This window comes from Oncorhynchus mykiss, chromosome 6 (assembly GCF_013265735.2).
Source record: "Oncorhynchus mykiss isolate Arlee chromosome 6, USDA_OmykA_1.1, whole genome shotgun sequence".
NCBI lineage: Eukaryota > Metazoa > Chordata > Actinopteri > Salmoniformes > Salmonidae > Oncorhynchus > Oncorhynchus mykiss.
In genome coordinates, this window is record NC_048570.1 from 40,281,631 (window position 1) to 40,307,025 (window position 25,395).

Consider the following 25,395-nt stretch of genomic DNA (forward strand, 5'->3'; position numbering starts at 1 on the left):
TTATTTGAAGATCACAGTAATTTAATAGACAGAGTTTTGATCTTGTTTACAGTATATTGCTAATCTGCGAATGGCATTTGTCCAAAAGACAAATACTAGATTTTTTGCTTTTCACGTACAGATGATATTATTTCAAATATGACCCACACTTCTTGTGTAGCGCGGGCTGTTTGTTCAGCCCTGCTTTGCAGCTGCCTTGGCTGCCTGATGGGCCCGTCTCTCCTCCTCAGCCCTCTCCCTCATCTCTTTCTCCCTTCTGATGAGCTGCTGCCTCTCTGCCTCCCACTCCCCCACCTTTCTCTGGTACTGCTCCATGTCAGGGCCCTCTGCTGAGGCTAGGCTCTGCTGGACCAGGCTGGAGACCAGCACCTGCAGGGGACTAGGGTCCACCTTTCCCCTGGACTGGAGCTGCCCACTCAGATCCTACACATGGCCAGAGGAGATGAGGAGGTGAGCGATGGGGTGTATGGAAAAGGAGGCATTAAGGCCTAGATTCAATCAGATCAAGTGTTAACCGGCGATAGACGACACCTGCATAGCTGATGTTTTGCCTGGTGTCAGACGGTGTAATTGCTATCAAAACGGTGAGCAGCTGCTCTTGTGATCGTCACGATGAGGATTTATTTGAGCCTAATCAAGGTGTAAGCCTAGATTACATCACACATTCCAGTGTTCGAACTGGTAAACAAGGAGGCATGGGATTCCTACTAATGAGACTCCGTGCAGCCAAAGGCATTGTCCGAGATAGTTATACCGGAAGCCGCTTGTGGATTTAACAGCTCTTACGCGGTTCCACCTCTGACACCGTCAAAACACATGCTATGCGGGTGTCGTCTGGCGCCAATTGAATCGAGCCCTAAGTGTAACTGTCGTTGTAAATTATGAGTGCTTAATAGCAATTTATTCAACTGATCAAAACAAGAAATCTGTAACACAACATACATGCAGTCCATACACAGGCTCTTCCCTTGTTTAATTGATCTTCCCTTTGCCCAGTACCTTAAACCTGCTGGCATAGAGGGGTAGCTTATCTCTCTCTGCCTGGTCGTCCTCATCCACCTCCTCCTCTTTCTTCCCCTCGTCTCCTCCTGACTCATCATCCTCTCCAGAGGAGGAGTCTGAGGCAGAGGACAGGTCCTGCAACAGACCCTCCAGGTAATCCACCTAGGAGAAACACACACACACAGCACAGGTTTAAGGAAACACACAGACGCAACTGGGACAGGCGGACATGCACTGACAGACCGACACGATAACTCTGGAGCAATGAGCATCCCCTCATAGGAGTCCATCAGGACAAAGAACGGACGCGAAAACAAACACACCCAGACAATGGCACACACAATTAATATTTCCTGATCTACACAGAGTCCTCAGTTCTGACACTGTCCTGCTTTCTGGCAAACCTGGTTTGGTTCCCAAAGTCTCACAGATTCCCCCTGTTCTCCAGACTTCACTAAATCACATTACTCTGCTCAGAGTTGAACTACTGAACTAGATAGGGCTAGAGGAGCACTGCACCAGGGTGCGTTGACGTGCTTCTGGGTATAAATAACCCAGATATAACAGTCTCAACACTAAGACCTGGAGATAAACCCTCAGACCGGCTCATACCCTGTACCTGGAAAGTAACAGCTCTCTACTGCCACCAGGTTGGTGTCATATGCTCATTGTGTTATTTGCAGCATTTGATGAGTAAAATTAGATTGTAAACAATCAGCTAAACTGTACAGGCTTCTTATTCATGAAAATGCTTTATAATGAGTTAGTATTATACTTGTATAATGTGTTACTAATGATCTTGTTCGTGTTAGATACTGATTTAGGTATTGTAAAAAGTACAGCACTAAGACAGGTATTGGTGAGTACATACAGCATCCTTTGATAGTTTGCCATCTCCAGGAGCGGCAGCTACTCTCTCCATGACGGCCAGGGCCCGGCCCAGATACCCTGGTGTCCACATCAGAGGCATGCCCCTGAACACAGCATGGATCCCTGCCCCCATCTCCACCTTACCTAGAGACAGACAGAGAGAACGAGAGAGGAGCAGGAAGTGGAAACTATCAGAGATGTGATCAGCACAACATGACAACCAGACCATGCGGTTTGGAGAGGTTGATTTAAATGTTTGACAAGAGGGTAAAGCAGGGTTTCCTGAGAAATCCTCATCCTTCTGCTATCGACAAATGGTTAGGAACATGAGGAAAGGCTATGGCTTGTTTTAGGACCAGGAGTATGGCGGAATACAGACCTAGTAAAGCACAGCCCAGCAGTTGAGCGCTGAGGCCTATAGAGCCGTCCTGCTTCAGGCCAGATATCAGCAGCGATGCTCCCAGAGCCCTCTCCTCTGACATCTGCACAGTCAACCAACACAAACATACACTTATGCTTCAGACAACAATTGAAAATAGCATAATAACTGACTTCCACAGAAATACAGTAACTGTGGCTGCTAAATTTAAACTGATACATTTTGCACTCGTCTTTTCCTACTAGCACTGACTGGTGATAGATACTTTGTTGAGGGAAAATCTACTTGCTGCGATTGTGATAAGTTGTCTCACCTAGCTATCTTAAGATGAATGCACTAATGTAAGTCGCTCTGGATAAGAGCATCTGGCTAAATGACTAAAATATAAAAAAACATGTAAAATATATATATATGTAAATATCCATATGTGCTGGGATCATAGTGACCTTCTCTACACACATATGCCCTCCTTAAGTTAACAACAATCAATCATTTCTACAGAGTCCAGACACTCCAAATTTTCTTTGGCACGATAACTTCTCCCGGACATGTTGGTACACATGAAGTACAGAGCAGTGAATGCTACTTTACTTACGCTGAGCTCTGGTTTGGTTGCAAGGTAATTGCTAAGTGCATACAGGGACAGGATCTGTGTTGTGGGCAGATCAAAAGACTCCTGAAGCATCACCTCTTCCACGACAGAACAGGCACCTGCAGAAGAGGAACAACCTTGTGAGGTTTTAAGCTACATTTCATATGTGTGTACATTGGCTTAGTTTTGTTTAACCAGAGTTTTTCCAAAGGGGGTCTGGGATAACTATACAGTTTGACAGATATTACAGTTTCAGAAGTCAGAGACTCTTTACCTTTGAAGTCTTCATCTTTTATGAAGGAATCTATCAGAATGTTGAACGTGAAATCATCTGGGAACATTCCGTATTGCACCTAAATACAGAAACAGAGAACGGTTAAAAACTTTCCATAAGCACAATATCATAGTCAACCTCAGAAATTGAGGTCAAACTCTTTAGAATGTAGATTTTCAAAAAGGCACTATGTACTGGACAATTACCATTCTAGGTAGAACATTAAATGACAATGTTATGGTCATGGAACATTGGGTGCCAACATGGAGGACACTTTGTGACACTGTGTTTCTATACTCAGAGTTGATATTCACGTCATAAAAGGAATTCCACTCGACCATCCCCACAAATTGGGTAAAACATTGATACCCATTGTAAAAACAAAAAGAAAAGCCAACTTCGTCGTCAGTTTTTGTTGTACAGAAATAAAAAAACATGCTGCTGTATTGTTCAATGTACAAGTTGAATTTGCAATTGACTAAAACAAGCAGACAACAAAGAAAATTTCAAGTTTTTGAAGTGAACCAATAGGGTAACCTAGCTCACCACAGGTTGTTTTCACCATTTTCATTCTATCTAATACCGAGTGGACTATGGCTCTGCTTAGCATAATGTAGTCCTACCTTGTTCTTGAGTGTGTGCAGGGCCTTGTCTCTGGCCCCGTATCTGAGACACTGTCTGACCCAGCTGTGGACAGTCCAGTCTCTGAGGTACCAACAGTTCGGGCTGTGGCGAAATCTACAGGAGAGAGAAGAGAGATGTTCAGTTCAAAAAACAAGAACAAACAAGACATGAATGTTTATGACTTCTGTTATGTCATTATTCTGACGCTTTTATGCAGCATAGGTCAAGTCAAGCGTAACCGCTTAACCCATAGGCTTGCTATGCAATATTCTTGTTAATCTTGTAATCACATAAGAAACAGATTCCAGAGGAGGGGAGAACAGGGAAGCTCTTAGACAGCATCGAAGCACAGAACAAACATGCATGTGACTGAACATAAACACACCATAAAAGACTTTGGAAGAAAACAGGGGTCAGAAGACAGTGGCCAGGAAGTGAACATCCTAACAAAGAAAATCATTTAACAGGGCATGCAAATTAGGCTTACTTATACAGATAGTACTCTGCTTGATCAACCTCTTCTCTTGACGATATGTTGTCAATAAACTGAAAAATAAAATACACAGAGATATGTTATGACAATGAAATAGTTTGCTACAGCTGAAACTGGTTGACAGACATACAAGCTACAAGGATGAAATCTCTCAGTACTCTGCATGCTCTTACACGTGATATTGACAGGGAGCTGACAGGGAAGTTTCGGTCATACGTCCTATCCATCAAGGAGGCCAACAACGCTGTAGGATGACATGTTCATATTCAGCTTTACTTTCACATTTCACAAGAGCTAGACTTGCTGAAACTTTCTGCCATTTAAATATATGACTTCAATCTTCAAAAGACGTTACACTACTAATAACACAGTACAGTATCTCTCCACGTGTAGCCAACACTGCCCCCCTGTGTTAATTTAGTGCCGACATTCACAGACATCGTCACTGGCTTGACAAGTTACATATTCAGTACGACTTACGCACAGAATAACGAATATATTCACACGTCACTGTGTCTCCCAAAACTAAAATGCAACTGATGTCATGTCCACTTAACAGCTAACGTGTGGCAGATATGGTTGAGGCCCACCTTTCATTTGTTGCGCTGGGTAGGGACAAAGAGAATAGTTAGCGATGAGTTTCTTTGGATAGCTGTCTTACCCAGATTTTGATGATCTTTCTCTCTTGCGTCCCATAATTTGGTGTCTGTGTATGGTGTGGAAAGTAGACATCTTCTAGCTGTAGGACATAAACAAGAATGACCACACGTTACATAGAGTAGACAATGGACTCTGAAGGTAACATGCACAATGCAATTTATTGCGATTACAGTAAAATCAAATACTAAGTTAAACTTTGGACAAACGGGATAAGAGGCATCTTATTTGGTTTCGCTTCTGAGGAGTTAGGCTAGGTCAGAATGGGTTCATTATACGTAGCTAGCTAGGTAGCCACCTGGCTAGCCTTCTAGCTACTTGCCTGGAAAAACACAAATAGTTCGGCCAAACAGTGAATCAATCAATGATAGAAAACGTTCCTGATTTAAATAATTATTTTTTAGTATTAAAAAAATGTACCTATAAAACGGTGATTTCCACATTTATGGATAACTTTGACAGCTCCTAAACAACGCTTCAAAGTGTAGGCTGCCATCTTGGGACGATACCAACATATGACAGAGGGGAGCAACAATGTTGAGTGAGAGAGAGCCTTACTCAAATACACGTTTAATGCGAACCGTAACACCATGAAAAACAGAATATATAATACGGAAATAGAAACGGTGTTATTTTTCTAAATACTATAATTATGTATGTTTAATAAAAAATATCAAACATAACATTAGAATGAAACCCTTTATATCTATTGGTACGGCCTCGAGTGCCTGTTATGGTGAATGTCAATTGTCCCAGTGGCAAATTCATTGGAAATAGGTAGGCCTGTCTGATCAAACCCATTATTTGATTATATCAAAAAGTCGTATCAAAGGCCTAGATATTATGTACAGACTGCAGAGTCGTTCAGATATGGCTCTTCCAGTTCTTCCAGGAATGGGCAACATTGATCCATAAAACCAACAGAGATAGATAACTCATCTTTATATCTGTGCTATTATAGCATCTGTGACTGCATGGGCAGCGCCATTGAGGCTACAACCCATAGGAATCCCACCCAGGTGACTACTTTAAAATGACTCAGGCATTGCGGAGTCCCTGAATGGCGCTACCAATGCTAAAACGGCCTTTTGGCCACTACAGGCCTCAATCATTCTCTATGATAAAACCACAGTTTCTAAACCATATTTGATAAAACCCTACTGAATCGAAGGGAATGGGAAACGCTGTAAACTTTGATTAAAAAAATACACACTATTGTAATGTTAGGATGGGCGACTATGGGAGTCTTATTCATTAGGCACCAATAGGTACAGTGCGCCTTAGAGTTCCACACATTTTTGGGCTCCACAGTTTTTGAGCTGTGGAGTGGTGCAGTGGTCTAAGGCATTGCATTTCAGTGCTAGAGGAGTCACTACAGGCCGTGGTTCGATCCCGGGCTGTATCACAACTGTCCGTGATCGGGATTCCCATAGGGCGGCGCACAATTGCCCCAGCATCGTCCGGGTTAGGGGAGAGTTTGGCCGGGGTAGGCCGTCATTGTAAAATAAGAATGTGTTCTTAACTGATTTGCTGGTTAAATAAATCATTATTTTACGATTCAAAGCATTTTTTTTTTTTTACGTTGTGGCTTAATGAATTCGTATTCATTAAGGCACAACGTAAAAAAACAAAACTGTTTTGAATCGTAAAATAATAATTGACCCTGATGTCATACCCTGCTCTCTGTCACCTGTTCAGGTACTGTGGCTGCGGATGAGCTGAAGAAACAGCAGGCTGTCCTCCCATAGATCTCAGCTGCCCTGGCAAGACTCTTTTGCTTCCCCTGCAAAAAAGGAGCCAAAAGGTAGTTGTGCAGGTATCAATACCAACTTATTTCAGTGCACCTTCCACCGTTCCACAAACCCAGAGCAAACAGAAGAGGGAGACAAACACATTCTCTTCTTGATTTTTGTCAGGCCCACTTGGCTACAAATTCTAAATTGCATTTTGCTGTGTGTAGTGCATCATTATTTTGACTAATCACTGTTTCCAGTCATACAGCCAGTGTAGGATATACTGCCCTAACTGTATTGCAATTGACACAATAAGAGTTTCTGTAACTAATAACAAAAAAATACATCCCACCCTGACTCCACCACTCAAATATAAGCTACCTCAAATGTAAGAGATTAACGCCCCCTTTGATGGCTTGATATTCTCTGAATCCTTTAAATGACTTAATTTACCAATACAAAGGTATTGCACAGGCCAGGCCTTTCTAACCAAAGACCATATGGCTGATAAAGTATCTTCTAATGTATTTGTGTCAGATCATAGTCCTTCACCTTGAACCAATGTGTTTGTATTCAAAACATAGTGTAATCTATTTGTTTACTACGGGACGCTCCTTGACCGTGATTATGTAAACTTCTTGGCCCAAGGTCTAGGCAGGTGACAGGTCATGTCCTGGGTGGGTCTCTGTTATTAAACAAAAGCGGGAAGAATTTCTGCACCCTTTAGTACACTGACCATCAAAACAGGAAGTTCCCTACCTGAGAACCGTGCCAAAGAGAACACACAGGAAGTGAAGCGTTTTAGCAACACAGTTGCTGCAGACATAACTCTGTCCCTCATCCTGATGCTTTATAGCCTCTGTGAAACTTTACAGGGAGAGCTTTGAGTTCCAGCTGTGTGTTCCTGGCAATAGTGAATGAAGAGAGGCAGAGAGGCCACACACCCCACTTAGTCTTACCACATTTACATAAAGACCCTACAACACCATCTCTACACATTATGGACTGGTGGACACGAGGTGGACACGATACGATTTATCCTTGCAGTTTGATATTCTACCAGGTTATGAGAATTTACCCACCAAGTCTAAACATGTTTTATCTCAGTGACTGTGAGGTGGAGATAAAGAATCCAGAAGTAGTATTTTTCAGTACCAAAACTGTCTTTCATCCCGTAAACCGGTTCCTCTTTATTCTAAGATAGATTTAGCCTGATTTGTGTGTACACTGTACTGTAAAAAGTATGAAAATGTATGCACTCGCTACTGTCGCTCCAGTCACTCTGGATAAGAGCGTCTGCTAAATGTACCACTGCTGAATTTGTACAGTTCAACTGAGCCATTCATGGTGATTACTGATTAATACATTATTGCTATGTTTTAGTAGATGCTCTGGATGACATACATGAGCAATTTGGGTTAAGTGTGTTGCTCAAGGGCACATTGACAGATCTTTCACTTAGTCGGCTCTGAGATTTGAACCAGCAACCTTTCAGTTACTGGCCCAAAGCTCTTAACCTCTAAGCTACCTGCCGCACAGATTATACATACATAATGTCAAACTGCACACTGACATACACTCAGGATATGAGGCAGGTCCTCACCAGACATCACCGACAACAACGTCGCCTGTGGGCACAAACCCACCGTCGCTGGACCAGAGAGGACTGGCAAAAGTGCTCTTCACCAATGAGTCGCGGTTTTGTCTCACCAGGGGTGATGGTTGGATTCGCGTTTATCGTCGAAAGAATGAGCACCGAGGCCTGTACTCTGGAGCGGGATCGATTTGGAGGTGGAGGGTTCGTCATGATCTGGGGTGGTGTGTCACAGCATCATCGGACTGAGCTTGTTGTCATTGCAGGCAATCTCAACGCTATTCGTTACAGGGAAGACATCCTCCTCCCTCATGTGGTACCCTTCCTGCAGGCTCATCCTGACATGACTCTCCAGCATGACAATGCCACCAGCCATACTGCTCATTCTGTGCATGTTTTCTTGCGAGACAGGAATGTCAGTGTTCTGCCATGCCAGCGAAGAGCCCAGATCTCAATCCCATTGAGCATGTCTGGGACCTGTTGGATCGAAGGGTGAGGGCTAGGGCCATTCCCCCCAGAAATGTCTGGGAACTTGCAGGTGCCTTGGTGGAAGAGTGGGGTAACATCTCACAGCAAGAACTGGCAAATCTGGTGCAGTCCATGAGGAGGAGATGCACTGCAGTACTTAATGCAGCTGGTGGCCACACCAGATACTGACTGTTACTTTTGATTTTGACCCCCCCCCCCCCCCCCGTTTGTTCAGGGACACGTTATTCAATTTCTGTTAGTCACATGTCTGTGGAACTTGTTCAGTTTATGTCTCCGTTGTTGAATCTTGATATGTTCATATAAATATTTACACATGTTAAGTTTGCTGAAAGTAAACGCAGTTGACAGTGAGAGGACGTTTCCTTTTTTGCTGAGTTTAGTTTAGAGCCTGCTGGACTACAACCCAGTTTGGGACTCTGATGACAGTTAAAAACGTTGTGCAAGGACACAAACATCCCCATTAGAACAGACAAACTGTACAGTGCTGTACTCTGCTGTGTTCTAATGTAGTGCACTGTACTCTACTCTACTGTACTGAACTATAGTTTACTTTTCTTCACTGTACTGTACTCTCCTGTGCTCTATTGTACTGTACTCTACTGTGCTGTACTGTGATGTAAAAACTTGTGAAAAATAGATGTCTGTGATTGGTTCAACAATATAAAGACTACAAAACCCTATTTAGAGTCTGCAACACTCCAACCCAGTTTGGGGCTCTAATGACAGTTAAAAACCGAGGTGCAAGGACAGTAACATCCCCTTGAGAACAGACAGACCTGACCAGGGGAGAAGAAAGGAACTGTATAATTTACATTGAATAAGCAAGAGGAAGAGTCTGTTTTTGAAAAGAGAAGAGGTTGTATCAACCATTTTAGATGACATCCTAACCATAACACATTAGCTAGAGGGACACAAAATGGTGCTCTGTAGTAACTGCCTGCAGCTCTAGCTGTTATTGTTCAATACATTTACCAAAATATATCTGGCTTTGAAATCGAATACAGCTTTATTATGGTGATTGATCCTGGTTCATCATTAGATTAACACCATACTGCCTGATTTGTAAAAGCACAACCTTTTCAGACCAATCACTAACGGCCACATCAACCTTTTTTCAGCCACAGGACACATTTTCCCATCAGAGTGAATGACTAATTTACCAGAGTCCCTTATTCCTGACTCCCCCCAACGGTTTCACTTCAGCAGAACCTGTGTGAGAGTGAACACCACTACCTCATTGAGAGGTCTTCTCTCTGTGCTCTATCTGGAGCAAGTATACGTTGCCCTTAACTGCTGATCTATAGTCAGTTTTTCATTTTCCCTCTCATGATTAAGGTTCGGATAGGGGGAAGTTGAGCTGATCGTAGATCTGTGCCTAGTAGGGGTAACTTCTTCCCTTCTCTGTGCTTCCTTTCCGTGCCATTTAGCCGACGGTTTGGGTTGAAACATTTAGGTGAGGAGAGAAGAGAAGAAGAGGAGGATGTGAGAAGTTCCTCTTGACGTTTGCAGTTTCATACCTGGGATTTGGTGGTCTCTCTTGATAGAATAGGGAAGCATTGCTACTTTGTATTCTCATTTTAAAAGTAATGTCTACCACTTTACCTGAGATTACATAAATGGTGGGTTGGCTGATGCAAATGTCAAATTATCAGCCTTGACCTTCAAGTCAAATAGCACAGTGGATGACAAATTGCTCTCTAATTGCAAAAATAACACTTTAGATCAAACCTACAAGGACAATGCACACACTCCTCCTTTCCTACAATCAACAATAAAATGCAGTATTCTGAATCACGTGTGAGTGTTCAGGAGGCTTGTTGTCTGGGACACCCACAGAGTCTTGTGAACGGCCGTTTGATCGCGATGCAAAAGAGGTATGGGGAGAGATGTTTTCTCTTCCGCTTCCTCTCCTTTGTGAGAGAAGCGAGAGATCTCTGTTCTCCAAGAAGAAAGTCAACTCGTTCGCAAGTCATTGTGATCATCTCTGGTTCTGCACTGTGTGGTTTTAGAGAGGAGGAAACGTGGCAGTTGGATGATGCTGAGTCCCTGGGGGAACAGGAGATCTGAGTCTTACACTCTCATGCGTTGTTATTAGTCTCTTAAGTAGACCTCCTAGTATGGGTGTCTCACTGGTTCTGCAATCAACAATGGTACATCATTGCCTGGCCAATAAAGACAACTGTAAATTGGCTAAAGCTGAGACAGACTAGCACCCAATGCGAGACCTAAAACTCACTTTTCATTATTCTAGTGTTAAGTCATGTTTCTCTCTTATCATCAGGCATACAGTAGTTGCTATACAGTAGATCAAAGGCAATCATCATCAGGCCACTCAGCCATACACATAAAGCATACAGAGAGATGGAGTTGACAAGACTGGAATGGACTGGGGTCAGACTACTATACTCAACTCATTAGGCTTCATGCCCTCCCAGTAAGCATCATTTTCCAGGGCGTTGAAAATACATATTCTCCGGACGTTGAAATCAGATTCATTTTCGTCTCTGAATGACAGTTGAAAAGACATCACTAACAGACATTGGAAATATGTCTTTTTTTTTGTCATTGATAATGTGGTTACTTTTTCTACTGCACGTACATTCCTAATGAAGTAAGCATTGTATAATAATACTATTTGTTATCCATTTAATATAGGAGAGGAAGATTGCAATATGTACTATTTATTATTGTCCTCATCTGTTACATGCACTTATGATAGCTTTCTCAAAAGCTTTAAAACCAGCAACGATGATTTTCTAAGTAATCCAATTTACAGAATAAACCAACAGACCACTTCAACTACAATAACTTTCTCAGCAATGGTTACAGAAATATTTGTTCTTGTTGCTATGACTGTGATATGTTGTTGTTAATCTACCTTAATTGAGTGCACTGACTAAATTGCTCTGGATAAGAGTGTCTGCTGAATGACCAAAATGTAAATGTAAAAATGAAACACTTCAATCAAATCAGATTTTATTGGTCACATACAAATAGTTAGCAGATGTTATTGCGGGTATAGCTAAATGCTTATGTTTCTAGCTCCAACAGTGCACTAATATCTAACAAGTAATATCTAACAATTTCACAACAATACACACAATCTCGCAGAGCATGCTGTGTATTATTCTCGTGAGCTCTGCCCCCAAACAAGTAAAAAATCTGAACGAATCAAGGCTGGTCGAAATCGGAACGAGTCATAGACATTTAGACTATGTTTCACCAGTTTGAACAGCACAGTACAGTACGGCACAGTTCAGTACAGTAGAGCGTGATTGGTTCAGTACCGGACCTAATCTGAACCAATCATAGATGTCTATGTTTGAGCCAAATTAAGGTTGGTCCGGACCAGATCAAATCTGAACCAAGCATAGACGTCTATAATTGGTTCAGACTTGGTCCGGTCCAGACCAAAAATCTAAGTCTGTGGATGTTGAAATCAAGGCCAGTCTGGACCGCACCAAAAAGGCGGCCAGTCCAGACACAACCAAAAAAAGACGTCCATAAGACGTCTCCGTCGGTCCTTGCTTAGTGGGCTGTGGTGTGCCTTCTCATTACTTTCCTCTACATATGAGACAACCTTTAAAGCGTAAATCCCCCCCCCAAAAAAAAATCTTAATTCTTAATTCTTACAGCACTTTTATTAATTTCAAAGTCTCTCATTAGATGAGATTACTTTTGTTCGCTCATTACATCACACAACAAACAACATAATTTACAGACCTATTAAAGCTTCCAGTAGAAGAGCATTTGAAACTAGCATTAAAAAAGAGAAATCACTTTTATCACATTGTAATCCCATGCTAATTCATTATAGATTGACAAGTACTAGTTCAAAAGTAACAATTTAGAAAAAATATATATTTTCAAAACAACAGAATTTTATTCACAGCACAATTTCACCCTGATTTCAACTCAGCCTTTCTTTAAGACACGTCTTTTCACATGCACATGTGTTGTCCGTTCTACCAGCCTGAAATACAACACACTTCACAGCTTATTCCAGGGGCGTTGCACAGTTTTGCGGACGCCCCCGGCAAGGTCAGAGGAAGAGAAAAATGTGCCGTTTTATAGTTAATGGCATGCTATTTGACACATTTTGCCAATTGGGCTGTGAGAAAATGTTGCTATTTTCGAGCTCAGGGATTCTTGAAAGATGTAAAGTGCAACTAACTGGATTCAACTCCGTCAGACACCATAAAAGGCATTTCATTTTTACAATTATTGTCCAACAAGTGTTTAAAGGCCTTCATTGTTTAATTCTAACATTTGATTATTCAAATATGTCATACAAATTCTAAACTTATTTTTGTTCGGTTTTATAGCAGTATTAAATGCTACAGGGCTAATTTAGTTAGCAATTTGGCCAGTTTTTCTAGATTTAAAACTACACTTATAAAGCAAACATTATCTCTGAGGTCTCGCCAGTGGCTTATTCGCGTTACTACTCAATTCTCTCCCCACCCTTTTACAATAGCTCTCAACCCTCTTCTCTTCAGCACAGTAGCCTATTCACGACTCGTACTCCTCTTGTCACTACTCGGTAGAAGAGGAACTCTTACTGTCGTTATAACTCCTTACACGTCTGTATTCTTCCCTGCTAAGATAACGTCTAAACTGCTTTCTCTGTTCTTCCTCCACCCTGCTCCCAGCTCTCACCAAATCCTCCTCTTCCTCCTCATCAGTCCCTACGTTTTTTGTTAAGACACCAGGGTCTGAGTGGTAGTCTTTTTCACATGGTTCAGGTGTGTCCATCATCTCCTCGCCTGGATCAGAATGGTACACCTGGTCACCTATCTCTAGCTGGTCTGGGTCAGGCTGGTACAGCTGGTCACCTATCTCTAGCTGGTCTGGGTCAGAATGGTACGACTGGCTACCTACCTCGGAATCTGAGTGGTACGTATGTTCACCTGTATTACCTGACTGTGGATAACACAGCTTGCCACCTATGTGGTGTTCACCTTCCTCTGACTCCGTTTCATACATCTGGTCACCTAATTCTAGGTTAGGTTGGTACAGCTGGTCACCTAGCTCTGAGTCAGAGTCATACACCTGTCTACCTGTCACACACTGGTACAACTGCTTATCTGCATCACCTGGCTCTGGAACAGGCTGATAAACCTCACCATCTGCCCCAGGAGGGTACACCTGTCCACTAGTCTCCATATCCTTTCTATACATCTGTTTAGCTGTCTCAGACCTGTACACCTGTCCCCCAGTGTGGTGTTGGTAGACCTCAGGGCTGTACTGGCTCCTCCTGTACAGGCTCTCCTCCTCATCCTCGTCCTGACAGGAGCTCCCCGGGACGCTCTCCCCATCCGACTGGGAGAGGCGCAGGCAGGGCCGCGGCCGCCTGGGCTTCTGGGAGAGGTCAAAGGGCTCTTCCTGGCTGTAACGGGTCAGGAGGCCCAGAGGGGCCGACAGGCAGAAGCGCCCCTGTCGCCTGGACACTGAGGGACAGAGACTCATGTTACAAACTGACCGGCTGATTCTGATTTAGCTTCAGGGTAGGAATGTTGTAGGAAGTCTCAATGCAGGAAGAGAGGAACCATATAATGAATTCCTCCATAGCCTTTAGTAATTACCTCTTGCATCCAGGCCCCTATCCATGATCCCATGTTTGACTTTCATGTGGCGGGTGAGATTTCCCTTCAGAGTGAACTTGCTGGGGCAGTAGAGGCACTTAAAGGGCCTGCTGTCAGAGTGCAGGTGCATATGGCCCATCAGGTTATGCATTCTGTTGAACTCCTTCCCACACAGCTGAAAACAAGGAAAAACAAAAGAAAGCAGTCAAATATGTGCTCACGGAGCACAAAATGATTATGGAACAGATTTATTTTCGGCCTTAAAAATAATTCATCAGGGTCCTAGGAAAGAATTGTACGTGCTTGAAAGCAACAGACAGATAAGTTGATAAACCAAAACCAAGATGTGCTGTAATTTTTCCTCAAATAAATAATTAAATAGCAACTATTGAAATAGTTTGTGTACACATTCCTTGATTACAACTTGTGAATTCCATTATTCCCCGAACCACATCCGTGGCAATTCATGGTGTAGTAAATACCATTCAAGGGCAAAACTGCACGCCGTGTAGTCTAAAACTGTGCCCATTGATCAAACTTTTGTTTTTATCAAACAACTAATGTGTTAGATGACTAATCCTCTCTGCACTCAGAGCTGTAACCAGAGTTGGACGTACTCATGAATGAATGTGCGCGTGTGCACTCACTCACACACACACACACACACACACACACACACACACACACACACACACACACACACACACACACACACAGACACACGCACACAGAGGAAGCTGAAGCGAGACAGGGCCAGAAGAGTAGGGCTGGGAAGGGCAACTCCTGCGCTGTCCTTCCTCTGCATTCTTTTTTATTAGGGTGGTCCTTTCCTTCAGGAGGAGAGAGGGACTGTAAACTGTCCAAGAGGACCGTGAGAAAACAGGAAGCGTTCCCTCCAGCAACAGAGAAAGCGAGATGAAATCTATTTGTGTGGCCCATTCTCCCGGGAGGCTGGGGGCCATTGTTAAAGAGGCAGTTTGTGCAGCGATATCCTTCCTATGGACGAGGATGGAACTCACTGCCAAATCCCCTCTCTATCTGCTATTTGCTCATCGTCTCAACCCTCCTACTGGAGAACAATGTCACAGAATGTGGAGTTAAACGTGGTCCCACTTAACACAACAGAGACTTTATATTATAGAAATAACCCTGCTATACCCTAACCCTTATTAGGGTATTATTCATTTTTTTAAAGGTATTCAGTCCGGCTTTAAACCTACTCTTGCAATTTCGAAATTGGGTAGTGCATCATCAGTTACACTTGTTATGTCAGTCATTGCATACCATAGAGAGCTATTTATAACCTGTCAGAAATGTCCTCGGGGGGGGGGGGGGGGGGGGGGGTCCCTAATCCTGGAAGGGGGGCCCCAAGTGAAAGAGTTTGGGAACCCCTGCCAAAACAGCCAATTGTGGTACTATTGACATGCATCTACAAGGTGTATTATCTTCAGATACCCTGGCTTTATAAGGAGTTGTTGCATGTGGCAATTAGAATGTCATAAGAACATTCCCCATCAGAACACTCACCTTGCATTTGTAGGGTTTGATGTCAGAGTGGACGATCATGTGGGCCTTGAGGGTCTGTTTCTGGACAAAGCTCTTGAAGCAGAGGTGGCACTGGTAGGCCCGGATGTTAGTATGGATCAGGATGTGGCGCTTCATGTTGGCCAGAAGGGTGAACTCACGACCACAGATACGACACTTGTGCTCCTTCACCCCCTGATATATATAGAGAGAGAGAAATAACCATCATCGTGGAACATTTTCTTACGTCTTGACAAGCAAGTCCGTCAGGGACACGCAAGACATCGCAGCAAGATGTTAGCATGACACCAAGAGAGTGGATGCCTTGTATCATTAAAACAATGCCTAAACATGCAGCTACTGTTACTGTAACAAAGCCTCATTTGTCTGTTTTTGAGGATAGCTGCTCTTTGTCCTGGCTTCACCATGTAGTACTAAAATACTGTTTGAAGCAGAAGCAATGATGTGCAATGATGCCCAGTAGTGTAAAAGCCATCATACTGTCATGAATTTCCTACAGCAAATGAAAAACAATAACAACCAAAACCATTTCAAGTCACCAAATGGAAAGGCTCCTGATGTTAGTGTGGACATTAGTACTTGGACAGTATGAAGACCCCACCCAGCCTTACTTTATGTGTGAGTGTGTGCTGTTTGAGGTGATGGGACTGTATGAACTCCATGCCACACTCGCTGCAGATGTATGGCCGGATGTCTTTGTGCTTCATCATGTGGTTCTGCAGCTGACTGGGGTACTGGAAGCTCTTCTGGCACTCACTACACCTATACAGAAAACAGACATTTACTACACCTATACAGAAAACAGACATTTACTACACCTATACAGAAAACAGACATTTACTACACCTATACAGAAAACAGACATTCACTACACCTATACAGAAAACAGACATTTACTACACCTATACAGAAAACAGACATTCACTACACCTATACAGAAAACAGACATTCACTACACCTATACAGAAAACAGACATTCACTATACCTATACAGAAAACAGACATTTACTACACCTATACAGAAAACAAACATTTACTACACCTATACAGAAAACAGACATTCACTACACCTATACAGAAAACAAACATTTACTACACCTATACAGAAAACAGACATTCACTACACCTATACAGAAAACAGACATTTACTACACCTATACAGAAAACAGACATTTACTACACCTATACAGAAAACAGACATTCACTACACCTATACAGAAAACAGACATTTACTACACCTATACAGAAAACAGACATTTACTACACCTATACAGAAAACAGACATTTACTACACCTATACAGAAAACAGACATTCACTACACCTATACAGAAAACAGACATTTACTACACCTATACAGAAAACAGACATTCACTACACCTATACAGAAAACAGACATTCACTACACCTATACAGAAAACAGACATTCACTATGTCTAGACAGAAAACAAACACTCACTACACCTATACAGAAAACAGACACTACACCTAGACACAAAAACACAAACTCACTACACCTGGACAGAAAACAGACACAACACCTAGACAGATAAACACAAACTCACTACACCTGGACAGAAAAGTGGCCTGGATTTATCCCAAAAAGCTAAATCCTTCCCACTACCTTGGGAGTCAACAGAAAGTTGCTTGCATTAAATAACATGTTTACATTCAAGTTCAAGTTCAAACTGAATGTGAAAGAGATATTCAGTCACTTGATGAACATGGAGGTCCAGTCAGAACTGTACTTATTATTTATTAAAAACGTACACATTTCGGCATCGGAGCCTTCATCAGAGCGTTTGCTTATACCCGAGACTATATAACTGTACAATCATACTGTATTAGATGTATACAGTAGTAGACATGTAGCCTTAGTTTTATAAGGACTTTTATTCTAGTGTTAGGTACTGTAAGTCTTTTGGGACTTTTATTATGAAAGCGACATAACTAGTTTCCTGTTATAATCCGCATTACATTTTTTGCTGCCGAACCCACAACCAGAAATAAGGGTAACAGACGAATGAGGTAATGTGTTTAACCCCCCCCCCTTTTCCCCCCTTTTTTTCTCTTCTTTAAAAAAAAAACATTTTCTGGTTTAAAACCCAGCTGGTGTTTCTGGGTATATGTACCTGTAGAGGGTGGGTCCTCTGTGGGCCGTCAGGTGTCTCTTGAGCTGGGCCAGAGAGGGGAAGTCTAGACCACACTCTACACACACGTTCTCCTGGCCCTTCTCATGCTTCAGCTCATGGGCCCGCAGCTCACTAGGATAGGCAAAGCCCCTCCCACATACCCCACAACTGGAGAGGAGAGATGAATAGCAATTGTTTTTTTGTCAAGCAGAACGTAGACACTAACTAATCAAGAGTAATGAATAGTCATAGTTCTAACTATTCCTGAACTTTAGTTTATCTTCTTAAAGGAAAAATCCACCCAAAAGCTATATTTTGGCATTTGTTTCATTGGTCCATTGTTGATACAGTCCCAACATGTTTTGCATGTCTGCAATCACATTTTCATAAATACTGCCGGCATGATGCATTTTGCATCATAAGGGTGGAGTTTTCCTGTAAGTTTGAGTCAAAGACTGAAGGCATGTAATGTAAGGTCCTTGCTAATTAAACCATTTTCTTAGTTATCAACTCGACTAACAAAAGAGTATCTCCTGGGTGTGTGAAACGGAACAGACAGTCTAGACAAAGCTCATCCCAGTACTGACCTGTATGGCTTCACATCACTATGTTGCATCATGTGTCTCTTCAGATGGCTGGTCTGGGTGAAGGCTTTGTGGCACACCTGGCACTTGTGTGGCCTTGTGCCCTGGTGGGTAAGAAGGTGGGTGTGCAGGTGGCTCAGCTGTTTGAACAGCTTCCCACACAGGTGGCAGCCGTGAGGCTTGATCCCGCTGTGGCCCAGGATGTGTGTGACTAGGTTATACTTGGAGGTGTATGACTTCTCACACATACGGCACTTCCAACGCTTCTGGTCTCCCCCTACATCTACGTAGTAGCTGTCATCAATGTGGATGTTGAGACCTAGCTTCTCAATGCTGGTCATCCCACCTCGGGGGCCTCCGTCTGGGCCACACCGACCAGGTCTGAGGGCCTCTCTGGGGTAGAAGGCTCCAGGAGAGAGGTGCATGACAGGCCCAGGCATGAAAAAGGGGAAGGGGATGAGGCTGGGGTGGAGAGAGGGAAAGAATGGGGGAGGAGGGTGGTGCAGGAGGAGAGGAGAGGGAGGCCACAGAGGTGAGGGGCTGATTGGTTCCTGTTTCACCTGCATTGCCAGGCCCATAGGTGGATCATACCTAGACCGAGCCCTGTTGTGCAGCTGGAGCCGGGTCAGGTCAATCATACCTGGGATGGGCATGGGAGAGGGAGAGAGACGTGGATGAGAAGGGAGGGAGAACGGAAGGTGGGAGAGATCAACAGTCCTGGTGTTGCCACGACGCTCCACCTCCTCCATGTCTCCAGGAGTGGGGGATTCGGAACCCTCCATTTTGAATGGAGTTCTTTTGCGTTTTTGGGAGCCTTCGCCCTGGGTGTAATGAATATCCTCAAGGCCCATAGGGAGATGGTGAGTCAGAGGGCTGAAGGTGGTGCTGTAGGCCTCTCTGGTCGGGGACAGGGAGCGTTTGGGGAGGTTCAGGTAGAGTGGAGATTGGCTCAGGTAAAGACTGGGGTGAGAGACAGGCCTCAGGTCTTCCCTAAGAGGACTCCTCCTGTCTGGTCTGAAACCTAGGACATCTGTGTCCATCATTTACCTGCATGGGGAAATACAGAGAGGAAAGCAGTTATTTATTTAAACTATTACAATATATTTATCATAAGAATGCTTCTTTGAGACCTGACAGCACTTAAATGACACACCTACTACACAGGTAGTAGAGACAACACAAATTGCTGTCCATTGTTAACCTGTCACTTCTCTCATCCACCCATCTTTTTTTTTTTAAATCAACCAGGCAAGTCAGTTAAGAACAGATTCTTGTTTACAATGACAGGCTAGGAACAGTGGGTTAACTGCCTTGTTCAGGGGCAGAACAACATATTTCTACCTTGGCAGCTCTGGGATTTGATCTAGCAACCTTCCGCTTACTGGGCCAACACTCTACAGAACACTAGGCTACCTGCTGCCCCTCTGAAATTGAGAACTAACTTGTACCTCTCCCTCTTGCACACTTTACGCTTCTCCCTCTCGCTCTGCTCTGTTCATATTTTTGCACGGATGGGTGGAAGGTTACTTCTCCTTTTGTCCTCCGCTATTGCTCTATATATGATATCTTACTGTGCTTTAGAGATCCACATGTTCCAAACACATGGACAATTTGTAGGTCTGCATACCCTGTATTCTCTCTGAAGAACCAATCAACGACATACACGAAAGAGTAGCCTGTGTATGATCAGACCAATGTTGGAGTCTTTGTGGTTTTGAACTGAAGCCAGACAAATGAGATTAGCTGTGATAGAGTGAATCAGACAATGTGACGGGGAACTGTTCAACTTCTGCAGATCAGCTAAAAGAGGATGAGACAATACTGTTAATAATAAGGCTATTTATGTAAATACAGTGTGAGGGATGTTTCTGTGAACTGTTATCATTCTACAGCAGTGGGGGCTGCTGAGAGGAGGACGGCTTGTAATAATGGATGGAATGGAACGGAGCGAATGGACTGGCATCAAACGTGATACAGTGGTGGAAAAAGTACGGGATTGTCATACTTGAGTAAAAGTAAAGTCACCCAGTAAAATACAACATGAGTAAAAGTCTAAAAATATTTGGTTTTAAATTGACTTAAGTATCAAAAGTAAATGTAATTGCTAAAATATACTTAAGTATCAAAAGCAAAAGTAAAAATACTTTTTTATTCCATATATTAAGCAAACCAGATGGCCTCATTTTCATGTTTTTATTATATTCACGGATAGCCAGGGGCACGCTCCAACACTCAGGCATAATTTACAAACGAAGTATGTGTTTGGTGAGTCTGCCAGACCAGAGCCAGTAGGGATAACCAAGGATGTTATCTGGATAATTGTGTGAGTTAGACCATGTTCCTGTCCTGCTAAGCATTCAAAATATACTTTTGGTTGTCAGGGAAAATGTATGGAGTAAAAAGTACATTATTTTCTTTAAGAATGTAGTAAGTTAAAGTAAAAGTTGTCAAAAATATAAATAATAAAGTAAAACACAGATACCCCAAAAAACGACTTAAGTATTTTTACATAAATACTTTACAACACTAATTTGATACCATTCCACCTATTCCACTCCAGCCTTTACCACGAGCCAGTCCTCCCCAATTAAGGTTTCACCAACCGCCTGTGTTCTACAGAGCAAAAACAGTGAGATCTTCCAATGTTGAAAGAGATAGGGAAAGGGATGGTGATGGTCATCATAAAGGATAAAGATTAGATCACAAATCAATTCTTGTTCATAGAAAGACACAACAAATAGTCTACTCTAAGCTTCAATTTGTTATTGCGTTCAAAGTGTGAAAATAATATCATGATGTGAAGTATTCAACATTACAATACTATACACAGAACATGGTACAGCATGGAAAGACCCCTCTGTCGCTCTCCGTCTGTCTGCCATGCTAGTTTGCATCCCCAGTGAATACAACAACAACTCACACATTAAAACAAAAGCCCCTCCTCATCCCCCTACCATACCCCTACCCTGTTAGTCCTCTGTTGGATCTGAGGGACTCACCAGCTCAGTGTAGCTCAGCCTGTCTGTCCTCTCTTCTGTACTGTTGCAGTAGTGCAGTAGCTGTGTATTAGGCTGAGGTACCAGCTCCTGTACCTATCTCTCTGGCTACTCTGCTCCGCTCTCGCCCTGCTCCTGTCCTGACAATGAGCTACCCGTCCACGGACAGCATTTGAAGTGACTTAAGAAAGTGAACAGGAACAATCACTTTGTTCTCATTTTTCAGATGAGTACCTTCGGAGAGAAGGAAGGAAGGGAGGGGAGAGGAAGTCAACAAGCCTAGTGCCTTCCTGCAGAAAAATAAGGAAACCCTAGATAGACATCTTCATTTCTTTACAAAATAAGGATTTACACGGCTTTGGGGGTGACTGGAGGAGGCTTGTTTTTAACAATTCAATTGTACTACAACGTTGTTTAAATATTGTGCATTCATTAAAAGGCATGCAAGTCTAGGAGAGGAGTTTTAGACTTTCAACACCAACAGTTCTGGGAGCCACTTTCACATTTCTGCTTTTCCCATCCTGCAGGGTTGAACATAATACCACAGTACGTAGCTATGAAGTTAGTGCAGTAATGGCTTCAGGAAATGTGAAAAAACAATTGATGCTGGAAAGACAATTTATGCATATATGATTGAATTGAATTAGGAATCATATTTAGTTTTGTGAAGCTGATGAATGCTCTTGGTTAGGTTGTAATTTCTATGTAGAAAGTTCCAGTGCCATGATGACATAACTTCAGCATTTCAAGTTGTATAGACACAAAACTAAATCAAAGTGAAGCTCTGTCTGCTTTGACATATTTTATATTAGGGTATCAATGTAATGACTGGGAACATTCGACTATTTCAAGGTATTCCTTTGTTCACCTGGTCTGCTTTACCCACTTGGGTGATGGGGAGGTGTTCTGCAGCATAAACAGAAGGATTGAGTTGAATCATATTAGGACAGTGTAACGTGTAGTGAGTCAATACAGCCACATGGCGTTGGAGAACCTCACTGAACCATGGGAGAAGAGCTCAGTTGTTGAGCAATATGTCTGACTGGTAGTCTAGCGGGTATTATACAACGGGTAGGTCTAATCCTGAACCCTGATTGGTTAAAAGAGCATTCCAGCCAAGTTACCACCGGCTAAATCTATGACGTTAAAATTCCTATTTACTCTGTTCCATCTGAATGCGCAATCCACTGGCTCATCAAGCCAGGCAGTGCAGTTACAAACTTGATATCCACTATAAAAAGTAACTAGACATTCTCACATTTATTTTAGACTAACATTTAGTTTTAGATTTGTATGAACCTTGCTGTCTGTCTCTCCGACATTTGCAACATTGTTTCAATATTCAAATTCGATCTCCAACTGTTCCATAGTAATGAATGTGTAGGGGTCGGGAGTCGGGACGAGAGAGAGTGGCAGGCAGAGTTTCTCAATCAGTCATGAATCAGCTGGCATCATTTTTATGGATACATACAAAGAAATGTAAATTGAAAAAAGGTCAAACGAAACGAAGTTTGCAGTCTTTCCAGCTTCAGTTTGAAATGATTGTGTTTCAATATTGAATTGCGATCTCCAAATCAAATCAAATCAAAGTTTATTTGTCACGTGCGCCGAATACAACAGGTGTAGACCTTACAGTGAAATGTTTACTTACAGGCTCTAACCAGTAGTGCAAAAAAGGTATTAGGTGAACAATAGGTAGGTAAAGAAATAAAACAACAGTAAAAAGACAGGCTATATACAGTAGCGAGGCTATAAAAGCAGCGAGGCTACATACAGACACCGGTTAGTCAGACTGATTGAGGTAGTATGTACATGTAGATATGGTTAAAGTGACTATGTACTATATATGATGAACAGAGAGTAGCAGTAGCATAAAAGAGGGATTGGCGGGTGGTGGGTGGGACACAATGCAGATAGCCCAGTTAGCCAATGTGCGGGAAGCACTGGTCGGTCGGCCCAATTGAGGTAGTATGTACATGAATGTATAGTTAAAGTGACTATGCATTTTTGATAAATAGAGAGTAGCAGCAGTGTAAAACGAGGGGTGGGGGGTTGGAGGGGGCACACAGTGCAAATAGTCCGGGTAGCCATTTGATTACCTGTTCAGGAGTCTTATGGCTTGGGGGTAAAAACTGTTGAGAAGCCTTTTTAGTCGTCAAAATATAATGTGAATGTGTCCGAAGGAGACAGACAGCAAATGGAGCTGGTTGTCATAGCAACATACACAACTTTTTTTCAGCTGATTGGCTAAATCGATACTCTGTAACAACACCGTGCCAATATATCCTCCAAACACCAGCTTCTCTGCAGCATCACTTAAAATGAGCCTCTTCAAATCAACTTTAAAAGTGAGGATGCATATAAAAAATATTTGAACTGGGCCATCATCAGTCTCTCAGTCAGGCCTATACACAAGCATATAGGCAGGTTTCTGACAGGAACACCCAGCCTTTTCTTGTCCTACCTCACAGTGACTCATCATACAAGAGGAGTGTTTACTGTCTCTGAAAGGTTGAAAACTATGATGTCATCTTATGACACGTGTATGTAACAATCGTCTGACGTAAACTAAATTTGCATAAATCTTGACCCTGCCTTTCTCCATCAATAACCGGATTACTAATCCGGAAGGCACTAATTGAGCTCATCTCATTGGAAGAGTGAAAAGCCTTTAGTAGGAAGCTGATTAGCATTGTCTGTGTTAATGGGCTCATTTAATCAATTAACCTAAGACCTCGACAATGTGTACTAAATCCTTTTAGGTATTAGCAAGTTTATTAAAGGTGACATATCAGGTATATCAGGAGTGTGTGTGTGTGTGTTTGTGTGCGTGTGTGTGTATACATTTGACAAAGATTGTGTAATCATATTTATGTAATTATGGACTACGCTAGCTGCATATTGTTGCTTTTTAATTAGCAAACCAAACAAAGCTTCTTGTAGTCCTTAGCCAATAAGATCATGAAGTGCATTGATAAGAGAACCCCTAGTGGAGAATCCCAGTGAGGCGTACAAATACAGTGCCTTGCGAAAGTATTCGCCCCCCTTGAACTTTGCGACCTTTTGCCACATTTCAGGCTTCAAACATAAAGATATAAAACTGTATTTTTTTGTGAAGAATCAACAACAAGTGGGACACAATCATGAAGTGGAGCGACATTTATTGGATATTTCAAACTTTTTTAACAAATCAAAAACTGAGAAATTGGGCGTGCAAAATTATTCAGCCCCTTTACTTTCAGTGCAGCAAACTCTCTCCAGAAGTTCAGTGAGGATCTCTGAATGATCCAATGTTGACCTAAATGACCAATGATGATAAATACAATCCACCTGTGTGTAATCAAGTCTCCGTATAAATGCACCTGCACTGTGATAGTCTCAGAGGTCCGTTAAAAGCACAGAGAGCATCATGAAGAACAAGGAACACACCAGGCAGGTCCGCGATACTGTTGTGAAGAAGTTTAAAGCCGGATTTGGATACAAAAAGATTTCCCAAGCTTTAAACATCCCAAGGAGCACTGTGCAAGCGATAATATTGAAATGGAAGGAGTATCAGACCACTGCAAATCTACCAAGACCTGGCCGTCCCTCTAAACTTTCAGCTCATACAAGGAGAAGACTGATCAGAGATGCAGCCAAGAGGCCCATGATCACTCTGGATGAACTGCAGAGATCTACAGCTGAGGTGGGAGACTCTGTCCATAGGACAACAATCAGTCGTATATTGCACAAATCTGGCCTTTATGGAAGAGTGGCAAGAAGAAAGCCATTTCTTAAAGATATCCATAAAAAATGTTGTTTAAAGTTTGCCACAAGCCACCTGGGAGACACACCAAACATGTGGAAGA

The 25,395-nt window shown here is 42.6% G+C and overlaps 3 protein-coding genes across 4 annotated transcripts in view; 1 reads left to right on the forward strand and 2 right to left on the reverse strand.

Annotated features, from left to right (window-relative positions):
* Nucleotides 1–5,416, reverse strand: mrps27 (mitochondrial ribosomal protein S27). The gene is made up of 11 exons (XM_021606480.2): nt 5,312–5,416; nt 4,896–4,973; nt 4,408–4,478; nt 4,229–4,287; nt 3,741–3,855; nt 3,118–3,196; nt 2,847–2,962; nt 2,252–2,354; nt 1,874–2,016; nt 1,000–1,164; nt 1–423 (listed from the first exon to the last, which is right to left on the reverse strand). The coding sequence occupies exons 1-11, from the start codon at nt 5,385–5,387 to the stop codon at nt 175–177; spliced, it is 1,254 nt and encodes a 417-aa protein (XP_021462155.2). The 5' UTR covers nt 5,388–5,416; the 3' UTR covers nt 1–174.
* LOC110525953 (isotocin-neurophysin IT 2) overlaps nt 4,836–25,395 on the forward strand; it is a 23,390-nt gene continuing 2,830 nt past the window's right edge. For both annotated transcript variants that reach the window (XM_036980104.1, XM_036980105.1), the window contains exons 1-2: nt 4,836–5,032; nt 6,590–6,695. The gene's annotated coding sequence lies outside the window, so the exon portion shown is untranslated. The remainder of the gene's footprint in view (nt 5,033–6,589; nt 6,696–25,395) is intronic.
* Nucleotides 12,330–21,753, reverse strand: LOC110525952 (zinc finger protein 366). The gene is made up of 7 exons (XM_036980103.1): nt 21,551–21,753; nt 18,555–19,598; nt 17,968–18,135; nt 16,449–16,599; nt 15,820–16,011; nt 14,293–14,467; nt 12,330–14,157 (listed from the first exon to the last, which is right to left on the reverse strand). Exons 2-7 carry the CDS (start codon nt 19,592–19,594, stop codon nt 13,244–13,246), a joined length of 2,640 nt encoding a protein of 879 aa, XP_036835998.1. The 5' UTR covers nt 19,595–19,598; nt 21,551–21,753; the 3' UTR covers nt 12,330–13,243.